The sequence below is a fragment of the Chiloscyllium punctatum genome, chromosome 24, assembly GCF_047496795.1.
Source record: "Chiloscyllium punctatum isolate Juve2018m chromosome 24, sChiPun1.3, whole genome shotgun sequence".
NCBI classification, from domain to species: Eukaryota; Metazoa; Chordata; class Chondrichthyes; order Orectolobiformes; family Hemiscylliidae; genus Chiloscyllium; species Chiloscyllium punctatum.
The window spans coordinates 57112649-57137697 of NC_092762.1; the positions used below are offsets into that span (position 1 = coordinate 57112649).

A 25049-nucleotide genomic window follows, 5' to 3' on the forward strand; every position below is an offset into this window, starting at 1 on the left:
TTTCCCCAGGACTTTCCCATTTACTGTATAGTTTGCTCTTAAATTGGATTACTATTCAATAACATTGTCACTATGTGACTATACTTTTAGCATTGCCAATCTTTCTGCTATCTCACACGTTACAATCAGTGTCCTGTCTCTAACACATCAATACAAATGTAGAACCATTAAAAAAACTATTTTCTAACCAACCCGCTCAAAGATATTATGACAACCCTCTGGAACAAATGGTACTTGAAACCGAATCTCCTGACTCATAGGTAGACATACTTCTACTGTGCCACAAAAAATGTAGATATTATGGTATTTTCCACCCATCACTAAAGTAATTGGTTAATCTGCTTTAAACTAAGGAAGGTAGCTGAATACAGCAAACATACAGCATTTTAAAATATAAGCATGAAAAGATATCGGAAGCAAAATAGAGATTAGGTTCAGCTCTAGAATTCACCTCAGCCATTCATAAAAATGCACTGTTTCTTTAATGTGACAAGTGAAATTGACCAGTGGATGATTGACATCACAGGGGACAGGGTGGGTTGCTGCCTGGACAATCAGCTTGTCAGAGAGGCAGGTTTTGAAAAGGTGGACTTAGTGCTTGCTGCTGCTTTTGGTCAATGCAAAGTGGGAGTCAGGCAGGTTACAGTGATAATCTACTTCTAAAAAAGTGGTAAGTGCTGTTTTAACTCAGAATCACTTACAATTAACTAGAGTCTTAGTGCTCCAAGTCAGTGAAAAGGGCTTCTTATAAAAAAGACAATGGATCACTTTGATAAAAAATCTCAGGAGTTTTTTAAAGCATTGGGAGATTTTTGTCTTTATATTTCTTTAGCCTATAAATTGGGATTTCTGATGTAATTTAATCAATATGTTAGAAAGTTGTAAATGCGAAATTCTCATTCTGAATTCTTGTTGTGGGATAGATTGTCATATTTCACTTGTGTTCTATATGTTTAATGGTGTTATTTGAGAGGAAAAATTCTGCAGAAACGCACAAGCTGGAATATCAACAGGAGGATGGAGAGAGGTAAGAAGAAATCTGATCTCTGGGAGAATTTAATGGCTTTAATGATCTATAAAATATTTAACAACCAACAGTTTTACCGAATTAACTCCACATCCCCCTTTTTATGAGGATATTTTCAAGTACTCAAAATAAATTAATCTAGTGGTGTACATAATTGGTGCAGAACAAATGTAATGATTAAGGGGTTCTTCTTGGTGTTGTAACATGCCTGAATGGGTTGATTAATAAGGGCAATGTTGATTTTATGTAATTAGTGTGAATTAGTATATTTGTATGTTCAATTAGATTTCTGTACTAGACCTAAAAACAGGGATATTGAAACAAATGATACTGAGACATGGGATCTTAATTGATGATTCGGACAACAAACACCATGTGATGCATATCTGACTCCAGTTCAACCTCCGGTCTTGACAGGGCTAGCTGTTTTCATTCAATATGGCAGTTGAGCTCTACGATTCAGTCCGATGTTCCTGAGGGTTAGGAAGGGGAATACAAAATAATTATTCTGGAGAATAAGTGTCAATGGTGGCCCTCTGCCTCTGAGTCAACAGATTGCAATTTCATATCTTTCAGTCTAAAGACAAAAACCTAGGCTGACATTTCAGTGCAGTGCTGCACTGTCAATGGTTCTGTATTTCAAATGAGAAGTTAAACCAAGTCCCTGTCTGTCTCCTCAGTGGCTATGAAAGATCCCATAATGCAATTTTTAAAAGTTATAGAGGCAATATCCTCAATGTCTTTCTGATGATACCCTATCCTTTTGATTTGATTTGACTTATTATTGTCTCATGTACCTAGGCACAGTGAAAAGTTTTGTTTGGCGTACAGTTACAGGTAGATCATATAACACAAAGTGCATAGGAGTAATAGAACAAAATGAAGAACAGTGAGAAGGTATCCAGCGTGCAAGATGAACATTAAATTTAAAATTTGAGATGTTCATTCAGAAGTCTGAAAACAGCAGGGAAGGAACTGTTTTTGAGTCTATTCGAACATGTATACAAACTTTTATATCTTCTGCCCAATGGAAGAGAGTATAACTGCGGTGGGAAGGGTCTTTGATAATGTTGATCAATTCCTTTGAAACAAGGAATTATCTGACCATTGTCACATTTGATGGGAGCTTGCTGTGCACTGTTGGCTCCAATATTATAACTGTGGCTGTTCTTCAAAAGGACTTTATTGGCTGTAAATTTCCTTGGAAAGGATGACATTATTAAAAAAAGATGCAAAGGAAATCTAAGTTTTTCTTTTCTTTCTTTGAATCCAACCTTGTTGAAACCTGTTTCTGATCCCTGCCCAGGGCTGTCACCTCGGGGGTTGCTCGTGACCATCTCTCTCCTTCATGATGTAAAACTTCTGTCTGTCCATGTGGAAAATGGTTCTAGAGGGCAACCAGTGAAATTGTGCCGGATAAGAGTTGGCACATTTTTGGAAAGGAAAACTAAGCACAGTTGGAATGTAAGACCAGCTAAATATTGTTTGTGAAGCATAAGTGAGCAATAAATGCAACTGACCACTAGAACAAAACTGGGTGCATTTTATTCCAGGGAATGGAATGTTTGGAGGTGATTAGGGTAGGGGCATATTCCATCTGTCAGTCTCCAGTACTGGAGAACAATTCCTAATAATTCTGCATTTGATTGGCAAATGGGTTTTGGGAAGAGGGCACCACTTCTGTCCAGTACCTCAACCACTGGCAGTGATCTGGTAGCTTATGCTGACTAACCCAGGGTTCTAACTGTTACTGCATGACTTACAGTGGTCTCCTTTCATCCTAGTCCTATTGCTGAAGATAGAGCCATGCTGAGAAGGATTAGAAATATGCTGAAATGAACCACCTGTCATTCAAGATTGGGCACTACTGCTGCACGATTATCTGGAATAATTGTGAAATGTGAAGTAGCAATACAAGGATAAGAAAGACCTAGGAACAAAGATAGAAATTGTGCAGATTTTCACTGAAGTAAGAGGTGAGATAGAGTTAATCCAACCTTCAAGGATCACCTTTGGGCTCAGTGAAATCACCTGCTACAAAAATAATACAAGATGTGAAGATCTATAAAGCTAAGGAAGTGGTCATGGGTAAGAAAACTAACTATTCAAAATAATCCAAAGAAGTGAAACAAGACTTTTGAGAAATAATTGGATGAGCTGGTGTAGAAATATAGCCTTTCAATGGAGTTTTGATATTCAGTAATTGACCTACACAAGCATTGTTAAGAAAGAAAATATAGGAATAATGTTCAAATGAAAATTAACATTTATTCACGAGGTAGGCATAACTGTCTCAACCAGCTTGCATTGTAAAATCCATAATTGCCCTTGAGGAGGTGGCACACAACAGTATTATTGAACCACTGCGCTCACAGTGTTGCTCCAGGTTTTTGACCCAATGATAGTAAAGTCCAAAGATGTGCACGTTAGGTAGACTGGCCATGCTAAATTACCTATAGTGTTCAGCAGTGTGTAGATTAGGTGCATTAGCCATGGGAAATGCAGAGTTACAGGGGATGGGTCTGGGGAGGGAGGTGCTCTTCAGAGGGTCAGTGTGGACTTGTTGGGCCAAATGGCCTGTTTCCAGACTGCAAATTCTATGGAAGGAATGATGACATAGTTCCAGGTCAGGATGGTGTATTGCTTGGAGGGCAATTGCAGGGTCCTCTCATGCATCAGCTGGGAAGGGAGCAGAAGTGACAAGTCTGAAACATGCTGTCAAAGAAGTGCTGGAAGTTCTATAGTTTAACTTGGCGATGGAAACATTGCTGCCACTGTGCATTGGTGGAGGGAAGGTGGAAAATATGTCACTCCAATGAGATGCAAAAAGAACTGCAGATGCTGGAATCCAAGACAGACAAGCAAGAGGCTGGAAAAACACAGTAAGCCAAGCAGCATCAGGAAGTGGAGAAGTCAACATTTTGGGTGCAGCCCTTCTTCAGGAGTGAGGATGGTGTAAGGGGAGCTGCAGATAAAAGGGGTGGCAGGGGTGGTGAGGTAGGGAAATTGGTTCTCCAATTTCAAGTAACCTCTCTTCCCATTCTCCAACTCCCTTCCCAGTCCCTCCCCCTCCCTTCCATTCCACTGATCAACCATTCCTTCCAACTACCAACAGGATTCATTCCTCCCATTGACCAACCCACTACCTACCTACATCACCACCCTGCCCCGTCCCTCCTCCACACCCCCAACCACCTTTATCTGCAGCTCCCCTTACACCCACCCCCAGCCCTGAAGAAGGGTTACACCCGAAACATTGACTTCTCCACCTCCTGGAGCTTTGGTCTGGGCCTCTGGATTGCTAGCCCTGTAATACTACTGCTATATCATTACCCCTCCCATCTATGTCCAGATTTTTGATGCAGCATGAAATCTGTTCTTCCAATTGTTTTTTAGATTAGATTAGATTACTTAGCGTGGAAACAGGCCCTTCGGCCCAACAAGTCCACACCGCCCCGCCGAAGCGCAACCCACCCATACCCCTACATCTACCCCTTACCTAACACTACGGGCAATTTAGCATAGCCAATTCACTTGACCTGCACATCTTTGGAGTGTGGGAGGAAACCGGAGCACCCGGAGGAAACCCACGCAGACACGGGGAGAATGTGCAAACTCCACACAGTCAGTCGCCTGAGTCGGGAATTGAACCCGGGTCTCTGGCGCTGTGAGGCAGCAGTGCTAACCACTGTGCCACCGTGCCGCCCACACAATTCAGATTGTGTTGATCACTTTTCTTTTATGCAATGTCCATACAGTTACTCCTAAAATTTCCTTTCAATCTTTCAACTTTTCTCTGCTTCCCTTTATCCATTCGTCACACTTTAATAAAATTGTGCCAATGTCCCAAGTGAAACCATCTGGCAGTCATATTCTTTCTAAACTGAAGATTGCTTTTCACATCTGCTTAAGATTCTGTTCTCAGTTGCAGTCATGTGGCTTTTCATTGCATTGTCTTGATCCTTGCAAATCTTATCTTGTGTACATTTGGCAAATGTTTAGCAAATGCTTAGTATGCAATTTGGTATGCTTTATGTTTCTTGAATTTATTTTGCAAAAAGAGCAAAAGATCGAAGAAACGCTGATCAGGGGATAGTTGTAGAAAGAAAAGGCTAGTGTCCTAACCCAGTGATCTTTCCTCAGAATTCAGATTCAGCTAGGTTTTTCCAACAGCTTTTTAAGTCTTATTTCAGATTTCCAGCATCTGCTGTATTTACTCTTAATTTTTGTGAAACTGGTACTTTGCGATGCCTTCCCCTATTGAGACTGGAGGCCTGTAACCAGCGGATGCCACAAGGATCGGTGCTGGGTCCACGACTTTTCATCATTTATATAAATGATTTGGATGTGAACATAGGAGGTATAGTTAGTAAGTTTGCAGATGACACCAAAATTGTTGTGGATAGCGAAGAAGGTTACTTCAGAGTACAACGGGATTTTGAGCAGATGGGCCAATGCGCTGAGGAGTGGCTGATGGAGTTTAATTTAGATAAATACGAGGTGCTGCATTTTGGGAAAGCAAATCAGAACAGGACTTATACACTTAATGGTAAGGTCCTAGGGAGTGTTGCTGAACAAAAAGCCCTTCAAGTGCAGGCTCATAGCTCCTTGAAAGTGGAGTCACAGGTAGATAGGATAGTGAAGAAGGCATTTGGTATGCTTTCCTATATTGGTCAGAGCATTGAGTACAGGAGTTGGGAGGTCATGTTGCAGATTTACAGGATTAGTTAGGCCACTTTTGGAATATTGTGTGCAATTCTGGTCTCCTTCCTATCAGAAGGATGTTGTGAAACTTGAAAGGGTTCAGAAAAAATTTACAAGGATGTTGTCAGGGTTGGAAGATTTGAGCTATAGGGAGATGCTGAACAGGCTGGGGCTGTTTTCCCTGAAGTGTTGGAGGCTGAAGGGTGATCTTATAGTGGTTTATAAAATCATGAGGGGCATGGATAGGATAAATAGACAAAGTCTACTCCTTGGGGTGAGGGAATCGAGAACTAGAGAGCTTAGTTTTAGGGTGAGAGGGGTAAGATATAAAAGGGACCTAAGGGGCAACTTTCTCACGCAGAGGGTGGTGCCTGTGTGGCATAATCTGCCAGGCAAAATGGTGGAGGCTAGTATAATTGCAGCATTTAATGAATAGGAAGGGGTTAGAGCGATATGGGCCAAATGCTGGCAGGTGGGACTAGATTAGATTAGGATATCTGGTCGGCCTGGACATATGGGACCAAAGGGTCTATTTCCGTGCTGTACTTCTCTGTGACTGTGCTCTTCCAGTATCCTGCATGTCAGTCTAGTGAACAGTTGTTTGGATGTTGCTTGAGCTGCACTTATCTAAGGAAATGTAGTATAATCCATTGCAATTATGACTTGTTGCACGCAGATGATGGACAGGCTTTAAAAGGTTAGGACAAGAGGTGCTTGCCACAGAAGTCCCAGCTTCTGACCTGTTCTTATGGTCACAGTATTTGTGGCTGATCCAGTTCACTTTCTGTTTTTGAAGCAGAACACTTGAAAGTCTTGCATTATTAACCAAGTTTTTAAGTAAACATACTTATTGACATAGTGTTTATTTCCACGGTGTTTTTCTGAGAAGTAATAACCTATTAATGTTGTGGGTGATATCAATACCATCCACAATACTTGTATCAATGGGCAGATTTTTTCCAGTTCCTTTAGCAGGGCAGTATGCTTTTTGTATCATGTTTAAATGAGCATTACAATCACATCGTGATTTAAAGAGTGGATTCTGAGGATTTGAGTACATTGCCATACATTCAATAGGAGTTCTCACCAGCTGTGGCAGAACTGAATATTAAAATAGAAATAATACTAAAAAGAGATCCCAGCAAGGGCAGGACCCTACACTTTGTTAGTGGGATTCTTAACACAGCAGGCAATCAACTCTGCATATTAAAGCCAATGGCTGCAATATTACCACCTCCCCAAAAGACTTACCTGTATTTCTTTAGAACTGCATCACATTTGGAACGTATTTCACATTTAATTAACTTGTTTTGAAGTATATTCTTCCATAGAGGGTATGGTCATTTTGTACATAAATCCCATACATTATAATAATAACATTGTTTTGGCTGGTATTGATCAAAGAAATCATTAGAATTGCATTCTGTTTAAGCTTGACTTTTTAAAATGCTGGTGACTAAAATTATTGTTGTTTGTCTGCTTTATGTTTCAGCTTTGCAAAGATAAAGAAGTCCTGTTGTGGAATTTATCTCAGATATACTTAATTTCACAGAGCTAACATTGGGAAAAGCATCAATTGAAATCATTTCTTCACAATTTGATATTTGGAGTTTTCCAAATCTTGTTTTCAGCATCACCATGATATGGAAATGTAATTAGTTTCTACGGGAGTGCTTTCTAATTCTGCTATTGACTTGCATCACTGTTTTTGTCCTGAATCTTGGTTCCAAGAAGGGTCTCCTAACAAACAACTGGGACCATTTTCCTGTGAAAAGCCAACATTTTACATGGAATGGAAACTTACCCTCATCTGGTGCTTATAAAGCAAAGTGTTCAGAGCTGGAGGTATTTATAGAATCCCTTTACAATGTGAACTGTACAACTATTTTACAAGGGGATGTCAGGGAGATCAAGAGAAGTCAAGTACTGAAGGTGCAAACGAAGTCAGAAATTCGGAATGATTCCTATTATACTGAAGACACACAGAACAGTGAGAATTTCATAAGGAGCAGAAAGTACATCATGTTTGCTCTCCGTAAGAAAGAGGAGCAAATTCCAATTGCTTACTCTGTTGTTGTTCATCAAAGAACTGGCCAGTTTGAAAGACTTTTGAGGACAATTTACACCCCCCAGAATATTTACTATATACATATTGATAACAAATCATCTCTTGATTTCAAAATTGTAGTTCACAACATTGCATCCTGTTTCCCAAATGTTTTTATTGCAGGGAAGTTAGAGAATCTTGTTTATGGCTCCTGGTCGAGAGTCCGGGCAGACCTCAACTGCATGGAGGAATTGTTGGCAAGGCATTTAAGCTGGAAGTACTTCATCAATCTGTCTGGTATGGACTTTCCCATCAAAACCAACTCTGAGAACATCCATTAGCTACAGCATTTAGAAGGGGCCGCAGTTTAGAGACTGAAGTAGCTACAGGGAGGAAACAGTTACATTGGAAATATAGCTTCGGAGTGGTCAATAGGAAAATGGTTAAGACGAACATCGTTAAGAAAACAATTTCTTATGTGGCCTCCATATTCTCAGGTAGTGCCCACATGGTGGTCAGTAGAAAATTTGATGAACATATCCTTAAGGACCCAAAAGCAAAGCAACTTTTTGAATGGTCAAAGGACACTTATAACCCTGATGAGTTCATCTGGGCCACTCTACAGCGGATGTCTGATGTTCCTGGCTCTAAACCTTCACATCCTAAATATGATGTGAGTGATATGAGGTCAGTGGCCAGGCTAGTTAAGTGGAAATACTTAGAGGGTGGTGTAACAAAAGGAAAAGCCTATCCTTTGTGCACTGGTTCCCATCGCAGGTCCATCTGTATTTATGGAGCTGGAGATCTCAACTGGATTCTTCAACAACATCATCTGTTTGCCAATAAATTTGACACTGACGTGGATCCCATTTGCACTTCAGTGCCTTGAGCAGTACCTATGGCAGAAAACCATGGTTGCCTGTGGCACATAAGGCTTGTCAAGCATCTTCTTATCATGAGTCAGTACAGTTTACTTTGTACTACCAACTATCTCAATTACTCTTAAATTGCAAGGATCTAATTAGAACAGATTAGTGCCCTTCCCTCAACGTCCAAGCACCTAAAATACCCGTTGAAACAAACAATTGTGGTACAAAAGGAATCCCCTAGAATGGAAAAGGTTTAGACACAGACCATGCCACCAAAACTAGAGAGAGTTGGATAGAGCTCTCAAGGATAATGGAATCAAGGATTATGGAGATAAGGCAGGATCAGGATACTGATTAAGGATGATCAGCCATGATCATATTGAATGGTGGTGCAGGCTCGAAGGACAGAATGGCCTACTCCTGCACCTATTGTCTATTGTCAATGAACTACTAATCAGTTTTAAATCCCTGACGTGCTGCTGAACGACTGATGCCCCTTAATACAGACACAGATGTTCAGCATGGAAACAGACCATTCGGTCTAACCCAACATGCCTACCAGATATCCTAACCTAATCTAGTCCCATTTTCCAGCACTCTCACCCTCTGGGTGAAAATGTTGCCCTTTATGTCCCTCTTATATCTTTCTCCTCTCACCCTAAACCTATGCCCTCTAGTTCTGGACTCCCACACCCCAGAGAATACACTTTGTTTTTTATCCTACCCATGCACCTCATGATTTTATAAACCTTTGTAAGGTCACCCTTCAGCCTCTGACACTCCGGGAAAACAGCCCCAGTTTATTCAGCCTCTCCCGATAGCTCAAATCCTCCAACACTGCAACACCCTTTTTAAATCTTTTTGGAACAGTTTCAAGTTTCACAACATCCTTCTGATAGGAAGATGACCAGAATTGAATGCAATATTCCAAAAGTGGTCGAACCAATGTCCTTTACAACCACAACATGACCTCCCAACTCCTATACTCTATGCTCTGACCAAGAAAGGAAAGAATACCAAACGCCTTCTTTACTATATTATCTATCCGCGACTCCACTTTCAAGGAGCTATGAACCTGCAGTCAAAGGTGTCTACTCAAAACACTTCCCAGGACCTTACCATTAAATGTATAAATCCTGTTAAGATTTGCTTTCCCAAAATGCAGCTCTTTGCATTTGTCTAAATTAAACTCTATCTGCCACTCCTCAGTCCATTGACTTATCTGATCAAGATCCAGATGTTCTCTGAGGTAACTTTCTTCACTGTCCACTACACCTCCAATTTTAGTGTCACCTGCAAACTTATTAACTATACCTCTTATGCTCACATCCAAATCATTTATAGAAATGAAGAAAAGTAGTGGACCCAGCACCGATCCTTGTGGCACTCCATTGGTCACAGGCCTCCATTCTGAAAAACAACCCTCCACCTCCACCCTCTGTCTTCTACCTTTGAGCCAGTTCTGTATCCAAATGGCTAGTTCTCCCTGTATTCCGTGAGATCTAACCTTGCTAACCAGTCTCCCATGGGGAACCTTGTCGAACGCCTTACTGAAGTCAATATAGATCATGTCCACCTCTCTGCCCTCATCAAACCTCTTTGTTACTTCTTCAAAAACTCAATCAAGTTTGTGAGGCATAATCTCCCACACACAAGTCCATGTTGGCTATCCCTAATCAGAGCTTGCCTTTCCAAATACATGTACATCCTGTCCCACAAGATTCTCTCCAACAACTTGCCCACCAATGACAGGCTGACCATTCTATAGTTCCCTGGCTTTTCCTTACCACCTTTCTTAAATAGTGGCACCACGTTAGTCAACCTCCAGTCTTCCAGCACCTCACCTGTGACTATTGATGATACAAGTATCTCAGCAAGGGGTCCACATTCACTTCCCTAGCTTCCCACCGAGTACTAGTACCTGAAAGAAAAATAAAGTTTGGCCAAGGTTTGTTTAAACTCTCACTACAATTGGAGAAGACCTATGTTTAATACAGTGCGTGTAAATGAACCAAGATTAAGGCTGTCTGAGCATACATAGTAACAGCCAAGCAGGAACTACCCAGTGTCACAACTGACACCTGATCACTCCATTATAAAAAGCATTAGGGGATGTCCAAATTTTTTCTTTGTAACTAGACCCATTTTGTCGTAGCAAGGGAGCAATGTGAAGAATTCTGTCTATCAGTCCACCACTCTTCATCATTGTATTCTAACTATATTCAGAAGGAATGATAATTTTAAAAAATGGGAATTATAGATCATTAAGTCATCATCCTAATAAATGTCTTGGAATCAATTATTATCAAGAGACAATCATCTGTACAACAATGCTCTCTAATAGCAGTCAGCCTACAATCAGAATTAGAAGATCCTGCCTGATCCTGACAGAGGTAGCATCCCAAATTGACTGCAGAAATTCTTATGATGTGTACTAAAAGCACCAGGGACCTGGGTTTGATGGCAGCCTCAGGGGACAGTGTATGTGGAGTTTATACATTCTCCCCATGTCATGCTCTGGTTTCCCCCTTTGCTCCAAAGATGTGTACGTTAGGAGGATTGGCTTTGCTAAATTGCCCTGTAGTATCCTGAAGGGGTGTGTGTGTGTGTGTGTGTGTGTGTGTGTGTGTGTGTGCGCGCGTGTGTAGTGCAGGTAATGTGCAGGCTAGGTGGGTTAGCTATGATAAATGCAGGATTATGGGGATAAGGTAGAAGTCAGGGTCTGGATGGGATGCTTTTCAGAGGATCAAGTCGAAAAGCCTCTTTCCGCACTGAAGGAATTCTATGAATACTTTAATAGGTCGAGTGAGTCTTTTAGACCAATTGAGCCTCTTAAATGAAGAATTATCTTGAGATTTAAAATTAAAATTAATTACTTGCAGCATATATTCACTCCATTCATCAGTTCAGAGGTTGGATTCTAGAGATTTGGCCACTGGGGAAACATACCTTGGTAGTTTTGCATGTAACTTCAGCACTGCTTTGGATAACAGCAGGTATTATAAATCCAACATGGGAGGTGAAGGAGATAAAATATTTTTATAATTTTTTGATAACTGAACTGAAATGGAATATAGAGAAGGAGAAAAATAAATATTAGTGTACCATGAAATAAGGTCACACAAGTCTACTATGTAAATAATTGGGAATGGTAGATTAACAGAATTACTTTTGAACTAAGATACAATTTAGAACAGAAATGACTTTTTTGTAACTAATGCTACTTATTTTGATAATTATAAATGTATCTACTATTTATTAGTGCTGACATGATTCTAATCATAAAAAATAATTTTGTTCAGACTCATCATGATTCTTGAAAAATAAGGCCAATTTATTTCTCCAGTAGCTCATGTAAATCATCTTGAGAGATTAGCAAATGTAATGCAAACTTGACATAGGCTGTTTGTGGGTTAAATTTAAGTGCCATTTATTCCAAACTGGAACTGCGTCATGGATTACCGTTGTAATGAACAACAAGCTTGTGTATTTTTATGGTGACTTTAACATAAAATTTCTTACATCACTTCACAGGAACATTATAAAACAAAATTGGACTCAAGGGCCACATAGGAGGCATTAGAGCAGATGGAGAGAAGCTTGACGAGAGGAGGTTTTAAGGAGTTGAAAGAAGATCTGATGACAAAAACTAGACAGATAAAAGGCAAGGAGGGATTGGAAAATTAGATTGGGGATTCTAAAATTGAGGCATTGGTTAGCTGGGGCCAATGCAGGAAGCTCGGAGGAATGGGTAAGTAGTATTTGGTGCAAATTAGTACACAGAGGCGGCAGAGTTTTAGAAGATAAAATCTACAGAAGATAAAATGTGTGGAGGTCAGCCAGGAGTTTACTGGAAGAATGATTAGATTACTTAGAGTGTGGAAACAGGCCCTTCGGCCCAACAAGTCCACACCAACCCTCCGAAGAGAAACCTACCCAGCCCCATACCCCTACATTTACTCCTTCACCTAACACTATGGACAATTTAGCATGGCCAATTCACGTAACCTGCACAGTTTTGGACTGTGGGAGGAAACCGGAGCACCCGGAGGAAACCCATGGGTGCTTCACAAATGAAGTCCAAAGGGACCAGATATTGGTGAGGGTTTCAGCAGTGTAATACTCAGCACTTAGCTCACCTCATCCAGAAGTGAAAATTCACAACTTACAGCAAATGTGCAGTTGAATATTCATTTGAAGTCAAGTCTGACACTAAGACTTTGAACAGTCTGGTTCAGCCTCAGATAATTTCAAGGAAAATGCAGAGTTTGTGGTGTGGACCTAAGACAATGGTTTCAATATTCCAGTGTTTCAGTGGACGTAACTTCTGCTCATCTAGTACTGACAATTTTGTTACATGAGTCAACAGAAAGGGGTGGGCGGAGGAGGGAGTGGAGGTCAAGCTGGGTATGAAAGCCAGCAGGGTGGCTCAGTGCTCATCACTGCTGCCTCACAGCACCAGGGATCCGGGTTCAATTCCAGCCTTTGGAGTTTGCACGTTGTCACTGTATTGGTGTGGGTGTGCTCCGGTTTCCTCCCACAGTCAAAATGATGTGCAGGTCAGGTAAATTGGCCATATTAAATTGCCCATAGTATTCAGGGATGTGTAGGCTAAGTGCATTGGTCAGAGGTAAATACATGGAAGGGGAATGGATTTGGCTGGGTTAGTCTTCAGGGGGTTGGTGTGGACTTATTGGGCTGAAGGACCTGTTCCCACTCTTGTAGGGATTCGATGATATTGTACATGAGAAAAGGAACGGATTTTAGACGAAAGTCAGCACTTGAGAAATAATGGGTGGGTGTGGGAAAGGAGGAGTCAGATATTCAGGGGACACCAAAAGTAAAATATTTTTAAGACAGAAGACTTCTTTGCCAAAAAAACGTTCATCTCAACAATGACTGCATGGCACCTGTGCCAACTGTTTATTTTTATAACAACTGAAAACATTGAATAGCCATAACATTAGGTATCAACTGGTTAAATATCCAGTTTACATTAACGGTATCACTAACTTCGTAAACAGGGCCAAAACCCTCGGCAATAACTCACTCAGGAATGCTGCAATACTGCTCCATGAAGGAATGGGTCTGAGCTCCACATGTCCACAACAAGCTGCTGGATTCAATCATGCTGCCTTAGGTGTTGCCAAGTGCAGGACGGGGCCTTTAACAGAAGGAATGTAAAACTACTGGTTTGATTTAATATGATCTTTTCACATTCTGGGATAGATCTGCCTCTCTACAGCACCTGATTTCCTCTGGTCAATGAAAGCACACCTTCTGTCTTAGCTTCATTAAAAGCCCCACAGCCAGTCTGATCTTGAATAAAGACCAATGGAGCAATCAAACTGAATGATGGGGAGATGGCTTCCTGAAGGCCCAAATGAGACCTCCTCGGACCCAATGCAACTTCCTTCAATTTTTAACCAACCTGTGAAATCAATGTAATGTGGAATTTATCATTTGTCCTAGGAGCCACGTGTAACCTGTGGATTTGGGCAAACCTATGCTCTATCTACGTCGGGAGCTCCATGTAAAAGAACTGGGAGCATCAACAAAAGCTGGATTGATTCCTGTGCCCTCCTTGTTGCCCAGTAACAAAGCGAAAGGATGTTACTGATTAAAGATTAAGTTGTAAGTGGTAACTTTGTTTCTTTCTCCACCCGTGCACCTTTCCAGCACTTCATTTTTAAAAATTCAGATTTCCAGAATCTGCAGCATTTTGCTGTATTAAGAGGGTGTTCAATTCCATGGCATTCGCCACTTCCCAGGAGCAGAATCGCACCATTTGGGGGAAGTTACAGGTGTTCCTATGAAAAGCCACAGACAGACACTGGAAAAAAAAACACTGATTTGAAAGAACTCAACAGTAAGGTGTTCAAGAAAAATCCATTATAGAGTTCCACAAGATTTGTTCACTAAAAGTTCCAGCGTAGACAACAGGTAATAAATTATCACGATGTTGTCTTAAAGATCACAAAGTGGGACAAATATTTCCAGCAAGTTTTACCATTTTTGCAGCTGCTAATTACACACTGGGCTGGTCACACTGCAGCATAGGGAGCAAGCATGTTAGACAAGAGCTTGAATTTAAGTCAACAATTCTGAGCAATTAGTGACAACGAAAATTAAAAAGGTTTTAAAACTGTACACGTAATACATTCAAAGTGAACGATGATTACAACGAGAATTATTAAACTTACCAAAAAAAAATACTTGCAGTAACTGACCCATCAAGTGGGAATTTCTCAACTTATTTGACCAATCTGATTGTCAGCTGGGTGTTTGTTTCACCTGATTGGTCAGCCCTCACTCTCTGCCACCACAGCAGGTTAATCTTCAGACAGTCATGCCTTCCACACTCACCTTACTAATCCAGTGAAACAGCATTTCTGTAGTTCTCCCTCTCCCTATTTCCTCTCAAAGCACTGACTTGCTGTAAGTTGTTTCCATAGGCAATGATTGTCTTTTAGCGCCCTTCCCTCAATCATTAATGGGATCACAGGCACCTTCTTGACATTTTTTGTCCCCTAACATCCCAGAAACTGGCAGGAGTTACTGTGAACAGGAGTAGGATACTTGACAGATACTGTCTTTACTCAGTTTAAAACAAGCCCCACATCACCAATGCCCTCTCCACAAAGCCCCACAGATGCCGACGACTGAACACCTACACTGCCACTCCAGCTGTGATCAGCTAACTAGTAGAGGCCAGGGACTGACTCAGAGATTGACTCAGATACTCCTGGTCACACAGGAAGAACATATTGTGTTCACCGTCATTTATTTCATTCCACAATAGAATTCTAAAACTTCTGAGATCACCTTACAGATTAATGATGCACTGTTTATAGACTCTTCACCGACCCACCTACCCCTCCCCTACACTCTCCTCCATAACCCCCATCCATGGTTTAGTCAGTTTTATATTTAATATTATATGTTATCAGGGTGGTGCTGTTCAGTGGAAAAATCAAAAAATTGCCTATGCTCCAATGTCAGCCTCGAGTAATTATGGGTCGAATGCTGTAAAGATTCCTATTCTGCCTTAACACAAAGCTGAAATGTAGCAATATGATCTTTCCCAGACCCATCATCTTTGGAATCCTCACTACCCAATCACTGCTGAAAGTGGAGAATCCTTTTGTAGAGCCCTTTAATACAACAGAACGAGCAAAGAACACCTAAGGCTTGTTTACATGGAAAACCTACTGCCTTCATTGGATTGTTAGTCAGCAACTCTTGTGTAAGAGTTGGTTAAGGAGAGAATTAAGTTTGGGTTTTGACACTTGCACAACAGATTATCCAGATCAGCCTTGAAGCCAACAAAGATTCAGAGTATTGGAAGGAAATCGGTGTCCATGGAACCCACAGTACGGCAACATCAGTGCTTCAGTAAATTAGGGGAAGAAATAGAGATAGGAGTTGATTCTCAACAGCTATGCTTAGGGTACTCTTTTGGCAATAGGGTTATGACCATATCCCACATATTTTTCATGGTTATGACATAAGAAACTCCATGTCATGTTAAAATGGCCTGATCAATGGCAACGGAATTCCAATGAACTCGGGGCCCAGTGTCTGCATCCTGGAATCAGTGGCAGAGAGTGAAAGTCAATTCTTATAACCAAACTTGGTCACATTATTTCAAAAGAACTTTCTTGTCATGAACTTCATCCAGCTTTCTCTGAATTCCAGCTTTTGATTTGAAGGTTCTTAGTTTCCTAAAATGGAAAGATACAGACTGGTCACAACTGATACATTACAATAATCCTGACTGAATACCTACACTTAACCTTGAGAACTTCAATATCTCATGCATGAATTGTCAGCTTCCCAGGTGTCCCGATAGGAAACTCAATTACATAGACCAGGAATATCCCAATGGACCAAAATTAAAATTCCCCATTTCTTTCACCCTCCATTTTCTTGATATTCCCCAAGTTGGCACTGGGCATAATTCCTGAAGAAGGGCTCCTGCCCGAAACGTCGATTCTCCTGCTCTTTGGATGCTGCCTGACCTGCTGCGCTTTTCCAGCAACACATTTTCAGCTGGGCATAATCAGTGTGGTTCCCATTCATCACCTTGCAGTGATTCTGGCTGTGAAATGGACAGGTTCAATGGGGGCTGGATTGGATCACTTCTAACATGTGATGCCCTTACAGTGGAATATCCTGACACCACACATTGCCTGGGCTTGTACGTAAAGATTCGTCACAAAGATAACAGAGGTAAGACAGAATCAATGAGATCTACATCTCAGTGTGAGGCACTGGACAAGACAGAAGTTTGGGGGTAGGGGGTGGGGGTAACTGAATAATAAGTTTAATAATAGATCTATGTCCATCCCTTCTGCCTGCATCCATTACGATGGGGTTTCACTTTAAACCGCCCCCCTCTACCATACACTTATTTCAGTAGGTGAGTTTTATAAATTTAGAAATTGTCCTGATCCAATCACATAGCAAAAAATAGACCATTCATCCAGATGATCAGATTTAGTATGAAATTCACCCCCCCCCATCTGAAACTGTGTCTTGGTCTTATCAAAATATTCTCTTTCTCCATCTTGAGCTTATCCACATTCCCCTCAAATGTAGATCAGTCAAACTAAAGTCCTGATTCACAGATTTATTTGGAATGCATTGCTGATGTATCTCTGATCAGAAATGCACAGTGTAGGGCTTGGGGCTGCAGCAAAAAAAAAATCTCAGTTTTCCTCCACTTTCAGGCACAGATTACCAGATCTGTGAGGAAAGGGGACAGCTGTTTGCATCTTGGTTGAGAAAATCAATGGGTCTTTCCCACAGCCTTTCTCAGTAGCCTACAGAACAGGGAGACACCACAACACAATGACTATCTGTGTGGACAGACAGGAAGACTGGAAAATACTGAAGGTACAGTGCTTAACTCCAACAAGCTGAAATGCAGAACACTTATGGCCATGCATTGATTTGGAGATGCCGGTGTTGGACTGGGGTGTGCAAAGTTAAAAACCACACAACACCAGGTTATAGTCCAACAGGTAGTTGGAATACCACGATTGTTTCTAACAGATGAAAGGCTTAACAGACAATCAATTTTTCAAATGTATAATTTCAGTTACATCACACTAAATTTTTGCTATAAATTCTGTGTTAGGATTGAGCCCTCCATCACTACCTGAAGGAGCGATGCTCCGAAAGCTAGTGTGCATCCAATTAAACCTTTTGGACTATAACTTGGTGTTGTGTGATTTTTAACCATGCATTGCTTTGTGTTGAGATGCCCCTTGGTGGTCAGACTGAGTCCTGCAGGATTGCAGATCCTCACAGCACCAGAGTGCCTAATATGGCTAAGAATTTATATCAACTTGAAAGAGTTCAGAATTAAAGCGGTTAATTGAAGAACAGTGGATTGAAAATAAGATTTATAAAAGTAAAAAATGTGTACCAATTTGCACAAACTCTAAATTTGAGATAACTCACTAAATAAGAAAGTATGCAATACATTTAAGCTAGCAAACATTTGAAGGCATTCCCACAGAAAGATCAAAAGTAGATGCTGGATTTGGGGGCTGAATCACGATGGCAGGGTTAGGAGAGGTGGCATGACACTGATTAACCAGATGGGATTTGACAAAGTTATTAAAGAAAGAGAGGTGAGGCAGCTGGCTTTAGAGAGCAAGCTTCTGAATGATCCACAATTGTAACGGGGTAAACAGAGATGGCAAACAAAAGGACTGGAGAACACAAGGAAGCATTTGCAGAAATAGGATGCAGCAAGGTGGTGGGAGGGATTTGAAATACAGCATGACAGAGAGAATGTAAATCAGTGCTGGCAAGAAAGAGTGGCGAGTAGGATTAGGTATCAGGTTTGGCAAAATGACATCAAGGTCACATTCAACCAAGTATGGCATCAAGGAGTCCCCTAGCAAAAGTGGTAATCAGGGCAAACACTCCACTGGTTAGAGTCAGATTTGGCACACAGGAAGATGGTGGTGGTAATTGGAGGTCAGTCATCCCAGGTCTAAGAAATCTCTGCAGGAGTTTCATAGGATAGTGTCCTAGGCCCAACCATCTTCAGCTGCTTCATCGGTGACCTTCCCTCCATCATAAGGTCTGAAGTGGGGATGTTTGCGGATCTACTGATCTAATGTTCAGCACCATTTGTGACTCCTCATTAACTGAAGCAGTCCACGTTCAAATGCAACAAGATCTGGACAATATCCATACTCGAGCTGAAAAAGCTGATCAGGCAGCATCCGAGGAGCAGGAGAGTCGACATGTCGAGCATGAGCTCTTCATTGGGAGTGAGAGGAATGGTGTGTTGGGGAGAGGTGGAGGGCAAGGGCTGGGAGATAAATGGGAGGGGGGTGGCACTGGAGGCAAGGTAGCTGGGAATGCAATTGATAGATGAAGGTGGGGGGGGGGGGTGATGGTGATAGGTCGGAGCAGAAGATGGAGTATTTTAGGTGGGAAGGAAGATGGACAGCTAAGATAGTTCAAGGCGGCAGTGCCGAGTTGGAGGGTTGGATCTGGGATAAGGTGGGATGAAGGAGAGATGAGGAAACTGGTGAAATTGACATTGATCCTGTGAGATTGGAGGGTACCAAGGAGGAAGATGATGTGTTCCACCCACAGAGGTTGGGTGGTTAGACTTTGGCAGTGGAGGCAGCCCAGGGCTTGCATGTCCTTAGCGGAGTGGGAGAGGGAATTGAAGTGTTCGACCACAGGGTGGTGGGATTGTTTAACGTGTGCGTGTCCCAGAATGTTTTCTGAAATGTTCTGTAAGTTGGCATCCTGTCTGCCCAATGTAGAAGAGACCACATCGAGAGCAATGGACACAGTGGATGATGTGTGAGGTGCAGGAAAATCTGTCGGATGTGGAAGGATCCTTTGGAGCCTTGGATGGGTGTGAGGGGGGAGGTGTGGGCGTAGGCTTTACACTCCTTGCGGTGGCAGGGGAAAGTGCTCAGAATGGAGGGTGGGGGGGGGGGGGGGGCGTGTACCTAACAAAGGAGTCATAGAGGGAATGGTCTTTATGGAATGCAGATCAGGCTGGGGAGGGAAATATATATGTCTGGTGGTCGGATCTATTTGTAGGTGATGGAAATCGCGGAGGATGATGCGTTGTATCTGTAGGTTGGAGGAGTGGAAGGGGAGGCAGTCCTCACTTTCTCGTAATAACCATGCTTGGGCTGACAAGTGGCAAATAACATATGCACCACACAAGTGCCAGACACTGACCATCTCCAATAAGAGACAATCTAACCATCACACCTGGACATTCAATGGTGTTACCATCACTGAATCCCTCACTATCAACATCCCATTGGGTATCATTGTCCAGAAACTGAACTAGATTTGCCACACAAACACAGTGGCTACAAGAGCAAGTCAGAGACTAGGAACACTGTGGCAAATAACTCACCTCCTGACTCCTCAGTCTATTCAATTTCCATAATGCACAAATCAGAAGTGTGACGGAATACTCCCCAAAAATACTCTGATAACACTGAAGATGCTGGACACCATCCAGGACAAAGCAGCCCACTTGATTGGCACCACCTCTTCAAGCATCTAATCTCTCCACCACTAACACTCAGTAGCAGCAGTACTATCTACAAGATCCCATGCAGAAATTCAGCAAATAAATCTTAGACAGTAACTTCTAACCCCACGACTACTTCCATCTAGAAGAGAGAGGGCAGCAGATACATGGAAACACCACCACCAGCATGTTCCCTCCAGGCCACTCGCCATCCTGACCTAGAAATATATTGCCATCCCTTCTCTGTCACTGGGTCAAGGTTCCCTCCCTGAGGACATTGTGGCCAATGTACAGCAGTGGATTGTAGCAGTTCATGGAGTCAAGATCACCTTCTCAAGATCAACTAGGGCTGAGCAATGAATGCTAGCCAGCTAGAGACACGCATGTCACACAAGTGAATAAAAATCTGAGAACTTTGGAGAAATGAGACAAGCTGGGAATGAGCAGCAATTTGTCTGACACATGAGCCATAGAGGGTTCTCTGGCTGATCCAATAGATAACAAGACAGTAGTTGCAAACATAAAGGTTTATCTTTAAAAGGAAGACTGATGTTACAAGATACAAGGTATGTTCTATAAATATGAACTGTGCTACATTTTGAAAATTTTACATTTCCAGACATAATGACACTGAATTGGTTTCTTCACTCAACAGAGAAGGCCATTGGCCCATCATGACTATCCCACTGTAAGAACCACAAGGTACAGACCTTTACTCCTGCTCTTCAGCTGCAGCTTCAGATCTGAGTTAGAGAGAAGAAAAATCCCATTAGCTCCTATATATAGTTGTTACAAAAAAGCTATCCAAAATCTAATGTTATTTTTCTTGGTCATCTGGGAACTTCCAATATTCTCTGGTTTTACCTTTGCTGCACACCAACTTCATTCAAATTAAATTTCCGAAAATTTACTGTTTCTTCACAGATTATGTAACAGATCTATAAACTTTTACCTTACTAGCTGTATAATCACCTGTTTTTCTCAATCACGGACTGACCATCTTCTGTTCTGTTAAAAGAAAAAAAAATCACACACAGAATTTTGTTATTAAACAGAATTTCTGTCTTGTTGCACAGGACAATCACTGCTAAATCTGTTACACCAGCTTCTCTGACTCATTCTACAGGTCATGTTCTCTCACTGGACAAATTCCTTCCATTGCATCTTGAGGTAGAGTGAAATCCAATTAGAATCTCTCCACCCTCATTCAGATTGCTTCCCAGTCATCCCTGATATAGTCACAGTCAGACAGCTATCAGACATATTTCCTTTACTCCAAGGAGTAGGCACATGAAACACATTGCCTGCAACAGTAGTGGATTTGCCAACGTTAAAGGCATTTAAATAGAAACAAGTGCTATGGGACCATAATCCCCAAACTAAACTAGTTCCATCTGCCTGCGCTTGGCCCATATCCCTCCAAAACATTTCCTATTCATGTACTTACCCAAATGTCTTTTAAACATAACTATACCCACATCCACCACTTCCTCTGGAAAGTTATTCCACACACACACACACAATCCACTCACTAAAAAAAAAAAAATCGCTCCTAGTGTCTTTAAATTCTTTCTCCTCTCACCTTAAAAGCATTGCCCCTAGTCTTGAAATCCCCTATCCTTGGGAAAAGACATTCACCTTTTATATGCTTCTCATGATTTTATAAACCTCGAGAAAGTCACCTTTCAACTTCTTACATGCCAGTGAAAGATGTCCCAGACCATCCAGCCTCTCCTTATAGCTCAAATCCTCCATTCCTGACAACATCCCGGTATATCTCTTCTGAACCCTCTTGAGCTTAACAATATCCGTCCTATAACAAGATGACCAAAACTCCAGAAGAGGCCTCAACAACATCCTGTACAACCTCAACATAGAGTCATGGAGTCAGAGAAGTACAGCACAGAAACAGACCCTTCGGCCCAACTTGTCCATGCCATCCAGATATCCTAACCAAATCTAATCCCATTTGCCAGCATTTGGCCCATATCCCTCTAAACCCTTCCTATTCATATATCCAGATGCCTTTTAAATGTGGTAACTGTATCAGCCTCCACCACTTCCTCTGGCAGCTCATTCCATACATGTACCACTCTGTTTGAAAGCATTGCCCCTTATTCCCTTTTATGTCTTTCCGCTCTCACCATAAACCTATGCACTTGTTCTGGACTCCCCCACCCCAGGGAAAGGACCTTGTCTATTGACCCTATTCATGCCCCTGAAGATTTTGTAAACCTCCACAAGGTCACCCCTCAGTCTCCAACATTCCAGGGAAAACAGACCCAGCCTATTCATGCTGCAGCTGTACAAAACTCTGGTGTGGCCACACTTGGGAGTATTGCTTACAGTTCTGGTCATCACATTATAGGAAGGATATGGAAGCTTTTGAAAGGGTTCAGAGGAGATTTACTAGGATGTTGCTTGGTATGGAGGGAAGGTCTTATGAGGAAGGTCGGAGGGACTCAAGGCTATTTTCGTTGGAGAGTAGAAGGTTGAGAGGTGACTTGAGACATATAAGATAAATCAGAGGGTTAGATAGGATGGATAGTGAGAACCTTTATCCTCAGATGGTGATGACTAGCACAAGGGGACATAGCTTTAAATTGAGGGGTGGTAGATACAGGAGAGATAGCAGAGGTAGTTTCTTTACTCAGAGTAGCAGGTGCATAGAATGTAATGCCTGCAACAGTTGTGGATTCTCCAACTTTAAAGGCATTTAAATGTACATTGGATAGGCATATGGACGAGAATGGAATAGTATAGGTTAGATGGGCTTTAGATTGGTTTCACAGGTCGGCGCAACATTGAGGGCTGAAGGGCCTGTAATGCACTGCAATTTCTATGTTCTAATCAGCATCTCCCTATAGCTCAAATCCCCCAAACCTGGCAATGTCCTTGTAAACCTTTTCTGAACCCTTTCAAATTTCATAACAGCCGTCCCATAGGAAGGAGACCAGAACTGCACTCAATACTCCAATAGTGGCCCAACCAATGTTCAGTACAGCCGCAACATGACCTCCCAACTCAGCTCTATGCTCTGACCAATAAAGGAAAGCATACCAAATGCCTTCTTCACTATCCTATCTATCTGCGATTCTATTTTCAAGGACCTATGAACCTGCACTCCAAGGTCTCTTTGTTCAACAACCCTCCTCAGGACCTTACCATTAAGTGTATAAGTCCTGCTCTGATTTGCTTTTCCAAAATCCCAACTCTCAAATTCAAAAGTCTGAGCAATGAAAGAAAGTGTGCCAATCACCTTCTTAACAACCCGATCTCTAACATTTTGTTAATTTTGTCTTTGGGTGATGAACAGGGTCAGTTTTGGTTATGAGCGAACTGGCACTTCCTCATTTAAAAAAAAGCCAGTTGCCACTCTCCCTCTCAGCTTCTCACAATGTGGCCAATTTTGTGATATATTGAAAGAGACAGTGGCTGTAGAAACTGGCACCCACCTGGAGTCAGCAAAGGAGGAGAGGGACTGGACATTTCAGACAAATGCACTTCATAGAAACAGTTTATTTTAATAGATATTCTAATAGATATTCCAGGAATATGATAGCTAAAAACACCATACGACATGAACAATATGGAAACAGATATAAAGGAGGGAGAATGTTCAGGAGAAAATTAACTGTGTCCCTGCAGATGAGATTATCAAAAATATGATAGAAATACTCCGATTTGGTTCAGATCAGTTTGGCCTAACCTTATTATCTTGATCCCAAAATTTCTTCTGCAGTAATAGAAACCACATTATGAAATAAAAGTGAAACAAACATAAGTCTTTTAATTTAGAATCATAGAGGTGTACAGAATGGAAACAGACCCTTTGGTCCAACCCATCCATGCCAACCAGATATCCCAACCCAATCTAGTCCCACCTGCCAGCATCGGCGCATATCCCTCCAAACCCTTCTTATTCATACACCCATCCAAATGCTTTTTAAAATGTTGCAATTGTACCAGCCTCCACCACTTCCTCTGGCAGCTCATTCCATACACGTACCACCCTCTGTGTGAAAAAGTTGCCCCTTAGGTCTCTTTTATATCTTTCCCCTCTCACCCTAAACCTATGCCCTCTAGTTCTGAACTCCCCCCACCCCAGGGAAAAGACTTTGTCGGTTTATCCTATCCATGCCCCTCAATTTTGTAAACCTCTATAAGGTCACCCCTCAGTCTCTGACGCTCCAGGGAAAACAGCCCCAGCCTGTTCAACCTCTCCCTATAGCTCAAATCCTCCAACCCTGGCAACATCCTTGTAAATCTTTTCTGAATCCTTTCAAGTTTCACAACATCTTTCCGATAGGAAGGAGACCAGAATTGCACGCAATATTCCAAAAGTGGCCTAACGATGTACAGCAGCAACATCACCTCCCATCTCCTGCACTCAATACTCTGACCAATAAAGGAAAGCATACCAAATGCCTTCTTCACTATCCTATCTATCTGCGACTTCACTTTCAAGGAGCTATGAACCTGCATTCCAAGGTCTCTTTGTTCAGCAACACTCCCTAGGACCTTACCATTAAGTGTATAAGTCCTGCTAAGATTTGCTTTCCCAAAATGCAGCACCTCACATTTATCTGAATTAAACTCCATCTGCCACTTCTCAGCCCATTGCCCATCTAATCAAGATCCTGTTGTAATCTGAGGTAACCTTCTTCGCTGTCCACTACATCTACAATTTTGGTGTCACCTGCAAACTTACTAACTATACCTCTTATGCTCACATCCAAATCATTTACGTAAATGACAAAATGTAGAGGACCCAGCACCGATCCTTGTAGCACTCCACTGGTCACAGGCCTCCAGTCTGAAAAAGAATCCTCCACCACCACCCTGTGTCTTCTACCTTTGAGCCAGTTC

At 41.8% G+C, this 25049-nt stretch overlaps 1 protein-coding gene and 1 pseudogene across 6 annotated transcripts in view; one reads left to right on the forward strand and one right to left on the reverse strand.

Moving 5' to 3' along the window:
- The window catches only part of LOC140494564 (beta-1,3-galactosyl-O-glycosyl-glycoprotein beta-1,6-N-acetylglucosaminyltransferase 3-like), a 90780-nt pseudogene extending 77297 nt beyond the window's left edge, over positions 1-13483 (forward strand).
- Positions 13484-13536: 53 nt separating this feature from the next.
- Positions 13537-25049, reverse strand: part of LOC140494563 (caytaxin-like) — a 76379-nt gene continuing 64866 nt past the window's right edge. For all 6 annotated transcript variants that reach the window (XM_072593877.1, XM_072593879.1, XM_072593880.1 and 3 more), the window contains 3 exons: positions 21153-21188; positions 20891-20923; positions 13537-16371 (listed from right to left, as the gene is read on the reverse strand). In XM_072593877.1, the coding sequence (XP_072449978.1) occupies positions 20893-20923; positions 21153-21188 (67 nt within the window). In that variant the 3' untranslated portion in view covers positions 13537-16371; positions 20891-20892. The remainder of the gene's footprint in view (positions 16372-20890; positions 20924-21152; positions 21189-25049) is intronic.